The sequence below is a fragment of the Coenobita brevimanus genome, chromosome 54, assembly GCF_032717465.1.
Source record: "Coenobita brevimanus isolate Jiangsu-jjx chromosome 54, ASM3271746v2, whole genome shotgun sequence".
In the NCBI taxonomy this organism is placed as follows: Eukaryota; Metazoa; Arthropoda; class Malacostraca; order Decapoda; family Coenobitidae; genus Coenobita; species Coenobita brevimanus.
The window spans coordinates 30,970,624-30,983,718 of record NC_137007.1 but is presented as its reverse complement, the minus strand read 5'-3'; the positions used below and the strand labels follow the sequence as shown (position 1 = coordinate 30,983,718).

Sequence of the window (13,095 nt, the reverse complement as noted above, 5' to 3'; positions counted from 1 at the left end):
TCCAAATTCACCCCAGTTTACCGTACTCCCACAGTATGCCCCATTTTACCGACACTGGTGTTGATAATGTCTTTCCATTTATGTCCTTATCCTGTTTCAGGCTCCTGTCTACCCCATTTATTAGTGGGAAATAAGATAGGATGATCATAATGAATATTTATGTTTCCTTTGCCAGGTGGAAGACTGGTAAGAGACGGGAGTCCATGCAGAAAATAAAGAACTACCAAGTGCCACTTCTGGATGCTCTGGGTGTTGAAGAAGAAGTGCTTTTTCCTGCTGTAGTGAAAGTGTTGAGGGAAGGACTAGGTGAGAGGGCATTGCTAGTGGCACCTCTGAGGACACCACCAAACACATGGCCTCTGCATCAGAAACCACCCAAGCGACATCAGTGTCTGGAGGTGGGACTCATACTAAATCCTCTTACTGCCTGGACACTCCTAACAAAGGTAAGGGTATACTGTATATAGTGGGTGAGTAAATACGGGTACTATTGTTCATGCCATTGTAATTAATGGTCAATATTTTTAGCAACCAAGTATTCCCTTGGCTGACCCAACTTATTTTAGAAGGAAAATGTGTAAATACAATGAATCACACGGTTATTGCAGGTCTACCCCTTTTCAGTTACTTTGACATTCATTTATGATTTTTCATTTAACTAAAACTCAGTGAAGAAAATTTGTACTTCTTGTGTACCCCCTTGACCAGTGTTGCACACTCCAGTTTGAAGCACATTGGTCTAGTATCTTGAACACAGTCATTGGAGTGGTGGCCCTACCATGCATATGGGTATGGTTTCCAAGAGTTTACTGGAGGTTTTTTGTCTTGCTATAGCATCAGTAAGAGTCGGCTGGTCATTTACTTTTGAAGTAATGGATTATGGTGACTTAGGTAGTGTGGGATTGGCTATCCAGTGTTTTTCCTTTATATTTCTCACTTCTGGTTGCAGGTTTTTGCATCCAGATTGTTTGCAGGTCCTGAATGTAGCATTGTTTACTCATAGGCTGATGAGTGCAGTAATGCATTTTTTAGCAGCCGCCCGTATATTTATATACATTTATCCATTCCCAAACAGGTAAAATGTGTTTTTGAATAATAATGGATTGTTAAACAAATGCATTTAGCACTGTTGTGGTGGGAATGGGCTTGGGGATATAAATGTACGCCCAGGAAATAATTTTAACATCATCATCTTCATCATCCCAGCCCTGATATCCCCCAATAAGCTGGAGAAAAAAGAAGAGGAAAGCATAAAAAGAGAACTGGCACACAATCTGCCTGCTGAAATGGACCACACAATCATTCGATAATTTAACCATTGAAATCCTGACTGCATCACAAACAAAACCATATACATGTTTTTTTATTGTTATTATTATTATTATTATTATTATTTATTTAGTGGTAGGCGGTGGCAACCATCATCCACTCACTTGATGTAGTGCTGCCTACTTCTTCCTTAGCCTTTGTCATTCTTTTTCTGTGCCTGCCCTCCTCTCTTACTATTTCTCCCATCTTTCCTGTCACTTCTTATTGGTTTTCTTTCCTTTACAGGTGGCTTTACTTTGAGTGACAAGCCAAATGGTTTCCTGTAAGCCAAGAAACCATTTACAACACTGGGTGGTAACTATATAACCAAACCATCTGTGCTCCCCACGTGTCAACAAGTGGGTTTGTGGAGGGTTAGTGCCCCTCCCCATAAAACAAATAACTCAGAGTCAAATGGCCACCCCTTACGGGATTGTGGCATCTGACAGTGGATGGATGGATGGATTATTTATTTTTTAATAGATATAGGTACATCATAGGCACCCGTCCAATAGAATTATTCCATCAAATATCAAAAAGAAAAGAGTTGTTAAACACTTATGTGCTTCTCCAGTCATTGTTCATCAATCAGTTTTCAATTCTTTTCTAATTAGTTTCATTTTTTCCATATCTCACTTTTTCATGCTTATTGACCATATCCATTCACTTTCTTCTCCTTCCCTACTTCCATCTTCCTTCAGACTCAGTGACATATATACTGTATAAGCATTTCATTACTACATCTATTTTCATTCATTCTGCCTGATTAAGTATGTGTATCTCCTCAGGGACCATCGGCAGATTCTTCAGAAGCAGTTAAATTTCGAGAGTTCTGGGGTGAGAAGTGTTCATTGAGAAGATTCCAGGATGGAAGCTTCCACGAGGCAGTTTTGTGGGGGGACCCAAAGCACTCCATAGCTCAGCGACGTGCTATTCCAGAGAATATCTGTCAAGAATTACTTCAACAACATTTTGGGATTCAGAAAGATGCAATTCTTTTCATTAACAAACAAACAGAAGCCTTCCTTCATCATGAAGATTACACTTTGAAATATAAGTAAGTCTGTGGGATATACTTGTACAATACCGGTACTGTATATCCAGTCACTAATGTGACTACTGGCATTCCCTTAGTGAGTCATTTAGAAACGTGTGTTGTGCTAGGTGGGGACATTCACCATCCACTCACTCGATGTAGTGCTCCTCTCAGGTATCTGTTCTTTCCTCTCCTCCTTCCTTCTTTCCTTCCTTCCTCTTCTTTCATCCTTTACATCATTCTTTCCTCGTCCTTCTGCCTGCAGGTTCCTTTACACTCCCTCTTCTGTCTTTCTTTCCTTCATTCTTTCCTCTTCCTTCTGCCTGTGGGTGAGTCTACACTGGGTGACAAGCCAAATGGTTTCCTGTACACCAGGAAACCATTTACTTCGCTGGTTGGTAACCATATAACCAAACTATCAAATTATGGCGCCTGGTGGTTTGGTGGGTAATTACGACACTCCAATCGGATTGAGCCGGTGAAGGTTTATATCTGGTGGGTGGTTGGAGTTTATTGTTCATGTAATGCCATTCAGGGATGAGTGAGGCTGGTCACTCTCATCTTAGATATCAGGGCCAACTTGCCAAGCCCCAGGCTCCTATGCATCTCATGGGCCAATGTAGGAGTGGATGATGGATGGATGTAGTTACTCAGTTTTTTGCTTTATATCAGCACATTGATAGTGTTAACCACCTTTCTTTGAGTTGTTCCTATCTTTATTTCTTTTTTTTTTTTTTTTTTTTTTTTTTTTTTCACCTAGATTCTCAACATTTTTTTTTTTTTTTTTTTTTTAATAGTATCCTTAGCCTTTATCATTCTTTTTCTGTGTCTGCCCTCCTCTCTTCCTATTTCTCCCATCTTTCCTGTCACTACCTAATGCTTTTCTTTCCGTTACAGGTGGCTTTACGTTGCATGACAAGCCATAATACTGTATATGGTTTCCTGTAAGCCAAGAAACCATTTACAACGCTGGGTGGTAACCATATAACCAAACCATATGTGCTCCCTACGTGTCAAGTGGGTTTGTGGAGGGTTAGTGCCCCTCCCTGTAAAACAAGTAACTCAGAGTCAAATGGCCACCCCGTATGTGATTATGGCGTCTGGCAATAGATAGATAGATAGACATCTAGATTCCAACATTATGATCATCCCATCATATTTTTCCATGACAGTAGAATGTGTAGACTTCAGACTCTTGATGGGGCAGTAAAGGATTGGATGACAGATAGATAGACGAATTAGTACGATACTCTATAGTTTGCCACTGGTTTTTATTTTTATTTCACCTTAGCTTGGTGTGGAAAAAGGGGTCTGGATAATAGTGATGATGATGACAGTTTAATTATTAATTACTGTACTATTTGCAGGTATGCCACTGGTGAAGAAGCAATAGTCTCTGCCATCCAAGCTTTTGACTCCTTATCTCGCAAACTTCGTGTTCTAGATCTGCCACTGAAGGTGTCAGCAGTACAGTGTACATCAGATGTTAGCAGACATGCAAGGGTGTATCCTCCCACAGCAAAAGCCATATGTAGCCAAGGACAGGTGAGACTGATGACTGGAAAATCTGTTTGTTAATGAATATACTGTAGAATAGGATCCTTTGGGAGATCTTCATTTGGAAAAATTCCTCATTCACACAAGGTGAAGGGATCCAGAATGTGACTGTATGACTTCACTGGGAACATGAATCTGGGGAGAAAGTTAACTTAAGTTCATGTGCACAGCCAAGGGGAAGGAGGGGGAGGACAAGGAACTAGGACCCCCATTCCTAACAAACTAAGTTGGTGGTTTAGTGGGTTAAGACAGTCCAACCAGATGGAGGCTGTAAGGGTTCCATCCGAGTGGGGAGGTTGTAGATGGAGTTTGTAGGGGGTTTCCATCCGAGAGGTTGCAAAGAAGGTATGGTATGTTAACACCAAGTTAAGAACCAAGCAGTTTATTCTAAAGTGTTTAAATTTTTAGAGGCCAGTGGGCAGGAATTGTATTAACCCCCTCAGTATAGTGACGTGTGTGTGTATGTATACAGTATTCTTGTTTCTTCCAGTTCACGTGAGGAGAGACTTATCATAGTTAAGGGTTAATAAATTTTCATCATTAACCCCTTCACCACAGTGATGTTCCCATTGTTTTATTCATGCAACCTCTGGATAGTTAGTCAGATTAGGGGAGGTCCTTCGTTTTGAAAGATTATGAAGCATTCTTCTTTCATGATTTAAATACAGTGACTTTTTTTTTTTTTCCCCTGTTACTCTGTAAGATGGTTTTATATCCTGTAGGGGAGTCCTTTGCCACTTAGAAATGGTAAATGGAGGAACTCTTTGTTATATGACTCTAATGTCTTTCTGACTTTTCAGATTATTGAAGTGATTGATGATGATCACCTTGAGTTTTCTGGTGATGATGGTCACTGCAGGGATTTCCAGTATGCCATGGAAGGTAAAGTTGCAGATCAAGTTGTGTTAACTGTATAGAGCCACATTAGTACTTGGATCACGTTGATTCTTCGGCCTTGTGAGAAGATACAACCTTGATAGTTACAGATGTCGTACTTAGATGTTTCTTTAGAATTTTCCATTCCTATACAGTATGCACAAAAAAAAAAATGTTGTCCCTTTTTTAAGTTCAGTGTCACATGAACAAAAAAATCTGACTGCACGGCTAGAACCTTCAAGCATTTAACATATTCACTAGAATACTTTACGAGCATTTGATTGAAAGTTACAAAGATACCAACAGCCCTGTAAAATATTTTTTATAATAATTTTTGTTATATAGTAGCATAGCCTTCATTGTAGTACTTTTACATTCCTCATCATTCTCTGCATTCTTTCGTCTATTGAATTTGGGCATAGATATGAGAATCTTGTTTATAAATAACATTTTTTATTGCAGTTATTGTGCTTCTTGAAATCAGTGGTAAATGGCCTGATGATGTGACAGCCATCCAGGCTGTTAAGGCTGAGTTCCATAGCAAGATGGCTGACATGCTGAAAAAGGATGACATCACAGTACAACTTTTTCCAGAGTTTTTGCAGATATTATGGGTAATTCCATGTTATGTTTACATTATTACTCTTAATCATATGGAATTTACACGGTTACTAAAAGCATTTATGTTTTAAATTGAGGGGCTGCATCTTGTTGCCATTTTATTAATATTTCAAGCAAGTACTACTTCACAATATACAGTGGTATTGTAGCAGTAGCTGCTTCATAATACACAGTGGTATTGTAGCAGTAGCTACTTTATAATATACAGTGGTATTGTAGCAGTAGGTACTTCATAATATAGAGTGGCATTGTAGCAGTAGCTGTTTCATAATATACAGTGGTATTGTAGCCGTAGCTGTGAACCAGCACATGGGCTCTCCTCTTTCCCTGCTTCCATCTTATAAAGGTATTGAATTATATCTTTATCATTTGTCAACAGGTTTGGTGCTATAAACAAAGATTTTACTTTCTTGTGTAATTGATGGTCACTTGTCTTTTTATTTTATTATTATTATTATTATTTTTTTTTTTAAGCAAAGATCTTGATATTTAAAGAAAGGGTAACCACCCTCTTCATTTGTCTCTTAGTACCACTATGTGACCAGTAAACTCCAACCATCCCCCTGATATAAACTCTTACAGGCCCAGTCCAGTTGGTACACCTTAACTCTTGCCGATCTGCAGACCTCATTTGAGGCACAGCGAAGGTCTGCACATGCCACACTACAAGCCTCATATGAGATACAATTTACATTGGTTATAAAACAGTGGCTCAAGGGGGGTAAACTACTTAACAAAAAAACCAACCCAGCAGGGGTTGACCTAGCAAATTGCCAGGTGTCATTTGGTTATATGGTACCATCCATCATAGTAAATGGTTTCCTGGTTTATTGGCAACCATTTGCCTTGTCACTCAGCATAGAGTCACCCATAGACAGCACTACATGAAGTGAGTGGATGGTGTTTTTCATTTTTTCTTTTTTTCTTTTTTTTTTTTTTTTCCTCCAGTATATAATTCACTGTATTTTTCCAGGAGGGATATGTATTTCGTGTGCGTGTGAGTTACCTGCGTGAGATCTACCTGAGGCGGTTGATTGAGACACCTGAGGGGCACTACAAAGAGCAGGATAGTCCGGATGCATTTCACTATGAGAAACATATAGACATCATGCCAAAATTTACCACTGCTCTCGCCAGGTAATTTTTATGTTCCTCTAGTTATTTTCTTTAATTTCAGTACAGCCTTAGATTTGTTGTATTATACGTCATTTATCTTTTCATTGTTTTGGCCTACATGACCTGGTTTATCATTGGATGTATCAGCTCCAAAGCTTAGTGGTCAAATTACCTAAGGTGGCATTTGTAGTGAAAGACAGTTGCTATACACCTTGGCTCAGATCTCCAAGAGGTGGCCTGTGGTTTTTCGGTAATGTGCCATGATTCCACAGGGGCTGAGGAGGCCTGTTGCCTATCCTTACAGTTTCTGAACTAAGGTAGCCTATCCTCAGTCCCATACTTCTCACAAGAGATGAAATTAGATTGGCTGATACTATTGCCTTTTACAAATGGGGTATGTGGCTGGAGCATGTGCCCAGCTTAGAGAAAATAGACACCTTTGCCCTGGATAGTCCCAGGTCACTCATGGACAAGGTGTAGCACCCATTAGCCCACCAAAAAGATAGTAGGTGAATGGTTACCATCATCTCTAGAGTTACTACTATGAAAGTGACATGAGACCAGAACCCATTAGATGGCCTTGCACTATGCACCCAGGTAGGGAACTTGATCACATTTACAATGCTGTCAAAGGCTGTGCTGAGACCAGTGCTCGTACTTATCTATACACAGCTTATCCTTTTGGGAATTATGCCTCCTCTGTTTTCCCTACACCTTGTCATTTTGAAGGAGCCTCAGCTGCCATCTGCCACAGGAAGGCAGCTACTTGCTTGTGGTCCGTTGGTCTTTTTGGCTAAAGACTTGGGTAGAGCAACAACAACCATTTACAAATTGTTACAGTAATATGCATTATGGTATAGTTTAATGCACAGCTTACTGAAGTAGATTGTTCAGCATCATATTGTTTTAGGGGCACAGTATAGGGTTCACCAGACAATAAGAATTGTAATCCACAGCATCCAGGCAGAACACCCTAGCTTCAGCAGTGGTGTGCGGTTGTGCAAGCGATGGGTGGGGAGTCAGCTGCTTCTGCCCCACCTGCCTCATGTTGCAGTGGAGCTTCTGGTTGCACATCTCTATCTGATGCCAGCCCCATACTCTCATCCACACACACCCCATGTCACCTTCCTCCGGTTCCTCAGCCTCTTGATCCACACAGATTGGAAGACCACACCACTCCTTGTTAATCTTAGTGAAGCTTTTACAGGTATGTAAATAAACAGTTGATATATTATTGTTGTGATATATGGGAGATCCTCAGTATGGAAGGTAATGTAATTTATTAGCACATTAAGGGGCAAAATCAGTTTGTAGAAATAGAGCTGGGAGCTTGTTGTGAAAAGCCAGTCCAGTCCAGTTCCCACATGTTGGTGACCAAGTGTAGTCAGGTTGGAGAGCCAGTTTGATTAGTAACCAGGGAGAATTATTCCTGCCTAATAACTAAAGCTTTTCAAATTTCATGCAACTGTGACTTAGTATTCAAATTGGAGGAGTGGTCCAGTTCTGTCATGTGAAAATAAGCTGACTGTGCACTAGCAACCAAGGAGGAGTTCTTACCTTATAGGTAATGTTTATCATCAAGTATTCAAGTTGTGGGAGTGACCCAGCAATATTAGGTGAAAACAAACCATTGATAATACTGTACCTTTTGTATCCCCTCAGATGAAGATGTGGCAGAGCTACATCGTCGGTTCACCTCACAGCGTGCAACACTGCCCCACATGTTCATTGCAACTCCCTATGACTTGCGTAATATCCCTGTCTCTGAGGACCCCACCCGGTTGGATCAGCGCTACAAACACGCTTCATTCTGGACCCGAGCGGCGCCGTCACCTCAGATCCTGTATCGTGCTAAACAGCTGGCCACCGCTGCTCTTGAGTACCTGAACACTAACTTGCTGAGCCAGACACTTGATGTCAAGGTAACAGTCAGTCCATAGTACAGTAGCTACCCTCTTTCTGGTGTAGGGACCCGAGGCTCGGCAACCATAGCTTTCACGCTATGTGATTAGCCTGTATCCCATGATGGCATTGCATGCTTGAATAACCCTGAGTCATTTAATGGAAATTGAACCTTTACACATGTCAAGTTTGTTACTCAGGACTGGAGTGTTCTGTAATTGGGGTAACTATGGCTTTTTTTTTTTCTTTTTTTTTTTTTTATAATAATAAACCAGAGGATTTTGTTAAGCAAAGAGAGCTTTTTCATGCTGGAGGGGTTAGAAATGATCTCCATTAACTCCCACCACATTGGAGACTTTTCGTAAGCTTAATCAAAGGATCTGGACATAGTAAGAAGAAAATGAATACAGTAATACATCATCAGATGGAAGAGGTCAGTGCAGTACTGTACTGTAGTAGGAGAAAAAATATTGGCATTACCAGTATGTATTAGTTTGAAACACGTATGAGAAGACTATCTGTTTTCCATTCTTAGGTGTCAGTTAAAGGTCGTGATGATGATTGTGACTGCTAGAGTAGTTCACCCAAACATTAGCCTGTTTATGCACTGCAAAAGATATTTCATTGATCCATCCATCATCCAATCCTGTGTCGCCCATGAGGAGCATAGGAGCCCATGGCTAGGCAAGTTGGTCCTGACAATTAAGATGAGATTGACCAGCCTCACTCATCCATGAGTGCCATTACGTGAGCAGTAAACCCCAACCATCCCTTGGTTATAAACCTACACAGGCTCAATCCGATTGGAGTGCCTTAGTTACCAACTAAACCATCAGGCGCCATAATTTGGTTATATGGTTGCCACGCAGCATAGTAAATGGTTTCCTGATGTACCAGAAACCATTTGGCTTATCACTAAGTGTAGAATCACTCATCGGCAGAAGGAAGAGAATAGAAAGACAGAAGAGGGAGTATAAAGTTACCCATAGGCAGAAGCAAGAGGAAAGAATGAAGGAAAGAAAGACAGAAGAGGAAGGAAGGAAGAGAGGCAGCACTACATCGAGTGAGTGGATGGTAAGTGCCCCCACCTACCACCAAAAAGATATTTACTGATGGGTATATGCATGCGAGTACTGGGAGATGTACATATAGCAGTATATATTTCAATCTTTACTCTGCCACACATGCAAAAGGGATAATTATTAGTGGGACTGATTGTTGAGAAAATCTATATACAGTATATTTTTAAAATCTTGTGGTTTAACATCCATGGTGGCAGAATTGGTAGAGAAGTGGCCATTTGTCCTAATGGGCCCAGGTTCAAATCCCAGCTTTGGCAGGGAACAGTTTAAGGATTTGAATTTTAAAAAAAAAAAAAAAAAAAAAAAAAAAAAAAAAAAAGCAGACTTTTCTGGTCTACCAGATGACCCGGCAATATGTCATAAGAGTATTCCTGCTAATACCAGTACACCAGTCCTGTATGAGAAAGCCCTAGCATGTATTCAGTATGGATGGTGGATGTTAGCACTGAAGTGGTAACATGTGGAGATGGAGGAGGATTACTGGACCCCAAGGAGAACTACTGGGACTTGGGGATAGGCCTTGAAGCCTTTGCCTAGAGGTGGACATGGAAAAAAAAAAAAAAAGAAAGGAATGTGTTGTTTTTCACTGCCCTTAACAGAAAACAGACTGTTAACATGATGCTTTTCATTTTTTTCTTATTAGTTTTTAATACATGAAGAAGCTTGTCATGAGACATCTGGTCATCTGACATAGAGTTTTGTAGTACTGTACTGCCTGTAGTTCAATACTTCACTGACGTGGCATTTCCTTCTGTTCATTGTCCCTTTCCAATCCCCCCACCAGGTTGTGTTTCGGCCAGCATTAGATGATTATGATGTTGTCATCAAGCTGGTTGATTACCAACTCAGCAGACTGAATGAAAGCATACATTACATCCCACGAAGAAAATATAAATTGAAACCCTATGTGAAGAGTCCTGAAGAGGTCATGCCTATTGTGATGTTTGATGCTGCATACTTTTATCTGAAGGAGCTAAGAGTAAGTGTTGTATGTTTTCAAAGTGAGTAAATGAGTTACAGTAGAGTGGGGTGAAACTAAAGATTGTCACTCTTTTACTGCAATGACTTATATCTCAAGGTATAGTCATAATCACTAGTCATAATTTTCATAGTTCTCTTGCTTTTGTGATTTTATATATCTGTTTTCTAGACTGTACCCCACACCATCCATAGGTGGAAAAAAGGTGGGAGGGGCAGGATGATGATGATGATGACTGGAGAAACATTAAAATGAGATACAATACACTGAGAGAGAATACATGGTGAGATAACGTACTGGCAGACCTCATCATACGTGGCCTTCATTGACATTCTGTTATTTAGTGCTCCAAAAATGAAAGAAAAATTACTTGTTGTAGTTCCATTACTATTGTAAAATGTTTTAATATTTTAGAATCCATTCCTTTCCTATAAAGAGAGTTGCTTGTACTTTATAAATTGGGAGAGGATACATGATGAGATAATATACATGCCTTCATATTGCACCACCTATAGTCCTTTTACCCTAATGTAGCCTAAAATTGCCATCTACGTCTTGAATGCCAAGTTGTAATGGAATAAAATGCTTGTCGTGAAGAAGTGCTATGGAATGCATGTAGAGTCACAGCTTTGTCTTTTTCAGCCATTGATCTATGTGAAATAAGCTACAGGAGGAAAAAACTCTGAGGCTGTCTATCTATCTATTGCCAGATGCCTTAATCCCATACGGGGTGGCCACAAACAAATCGCCTCCACGTCGCCCTGTCCCCCGCCATTTCACTGCCCTGCTCCCAACCCACACACCCCCTCTCTCAAATACTTCTCCACTCCATGCCTCCATCTCATCCTTGGCCTCCACCTCACTCACATACACTCTCCTCATCAGTCTGTCACCCTCCGTCCTCTCCATATGGCCAAACCACCTCAGCGTGTTCCTCCTAACGCTTCCTGTCACATCCACATCCACACCACAACGCTCCTTTATATCCTCATTTGTCAGCCTGTCTCACCATGTGACTCCACAGGCTTCTCTTAAATAACTCATTTCCACTGCTGTCACTCTTGACTTGTGTCCCTCCAACAACGTCCAAGCTTCACTTCCATACGTTAGAGTTGGTATCACAATACTGTCATGTAGTAACTTTTTCACTTCTATGCTCACTTCCCTGTTTCTTATCACTGCTTTCAAGGAGCCAGCAACCTTTCTTCCTTGTTGTACCCATTCAAGCACTTAACCCTCCAAACTTCCATCCTTACTCATCACACTCCCCAAGTACTTACACGCACACACATTTTCCATTTCCTCACCATCCAACCTCACTGTACATTCACTGACTTCACCTCTCTCAAAGACCATCACTTTACTCTTCCCTACATTCACCTTTAGATTCCATTTCTTACACACTCTCCCAAACTCTGAGGCTAGTTAATGTGAAAGAGCCATATTTTGTACTATTTCGATACTCCATACCCAAGCAGAATATCTGAATGCTTTACTGCACCCCGTAATACTGGCAGAGAATTTTTCTTAGTGGTTTTCTCATATGTTTCAGATTATTAATATCATCTAAAAGTCCCTTAACTCCTTCAGCCTGATGACTTATCTGTAATTTATATTTTGTTATTGCTGCCACCAGACCCTGTTATGTACCTTGAGGGAGACTTCTGACAATGCTGTGGTTAGTTTTAGCCTTCATCAGCACTTTCACCAGTACAGGCCCCTCCAAAGTTGAATAAAGTCTGCTGGTAACCAGGTCAACTTAAGTGCATCAGCAAAATAGTGGTGGTGGTGGTGGTGGTGATGGGTGCAAGCCTATGCTCATCTGAAATTTGATCCCAGTGAACTACAAGCTAAAGTTGCCCTTATCCTTGTGTCCACCTTCCTCTTTTCAGGGATTTGGAGGAAGATGAGGGACATTTGCTTAACTTGGCGAGCAGTTACTCAGTTATATTGGTGTCTCTGTGTGAAGGCATCCCTCTTCAGCACTGCCATCATAGTGAAGTGGCAAATTAGGGTCCTGATGTTAGGATACCATAGCCCAGTAGAGTTAAGGGTTACTGTCGTAATTTAACACTCTTTTTGGCAGGAAGCATTTGGGCACTTAGCGCTCTTCTTCCATGATGAACACGGAGGGAAGTTTGTGGGTGTGGTATGGAAGCCTACGGCCCTCACTCCTCAGGATCTGAAGGTGGGGCCAACTCTTCCCTTTCTGATTGTAATCATCATTATCATATTCTCCCTTATGTCATCACTGTACAGTTACGTCTTTAAAGTGGTTGCATCTTCTCTCCAAGATTAGCAGTTTGGCTGATCACTTTGTCTCTAGACTGCCCTGTATAGATGTTCTTTATTCTGTACTGCCACTAATGGTAAATGGAAAATTTATGAATGCAGATTGAATCATGTTGACTGGGTTTAATGGGTTTATTAAAATCATAATCATTCCAGTTTTGGTTACAAGTGCTTTGATCATATTTTCTGCCATATACATTGTTTCACCTAGACTAAGAGTGAAGTGATGTAATATCCAGTAAAGCATTAGAGGGTGAGAGGTAAGGCTGCTCTTTTACTGAACAATTTTGTGTGCAGCTATACTACATCATGACAGTGAGTATATA

General features: G+C 40.6%; 1 protein-coding gene across 1 annotated transcript in view; it reads left to right on the top strand.

Moving 5' to 3' along the window:
• The window catches only part of Mat89Ba (nucleolar protein 6 Mat89Ba), a 33,804-nt gene that overhangs the window by 19,649 nt on the left and 1,060 nt on the right, over nucleotides 1-13,095 (top strand). Inside the window, exons 13-22 of the mRNA XM_080273309.1 lie at nucleotides 176-446; nucleotides 2,097-2,365; nucleotides 3,712-3,889; nucleotides 4,702-4,783; nucleotides 5,240-5,391; nucleotides 6,372-6,535; nucleotides 7,471-7,721; nucleotides 8,177-8,436; nucleotides 10,283-10,477; nucleotides 12,564-12,665. Coding sequence (XP_080129435.1) covers nucleotides 176-446; nucleotides 2,097-2,365; nucleotides 3,712-3,889; nucleotides 4,702-4,783; nucleotides 5,240-5,391; nucleotides 6,372-6,535; nucleotides 7,471-7,721; nucleotides 8,177-8,436; nucleotides 10,283-10,477; nucleotides 12,564-12,665 — 1,924 coding nt within the window. The remainder of the gene's footprint in view (nucleotides 1-175; nucleotides 447-2,096; nucleotides 2,366-3,711; nucleotides 3,890-4,701; nucleotides 4,784-5,239; nucleotides 5,392-6,371; nucleotides 6,536-7,470; nucleotides 7,722-8,176; nucleotides 8,437-10,282; nucleotides 10,478-12,563; nucleotides 12,666-13,095) is intronic.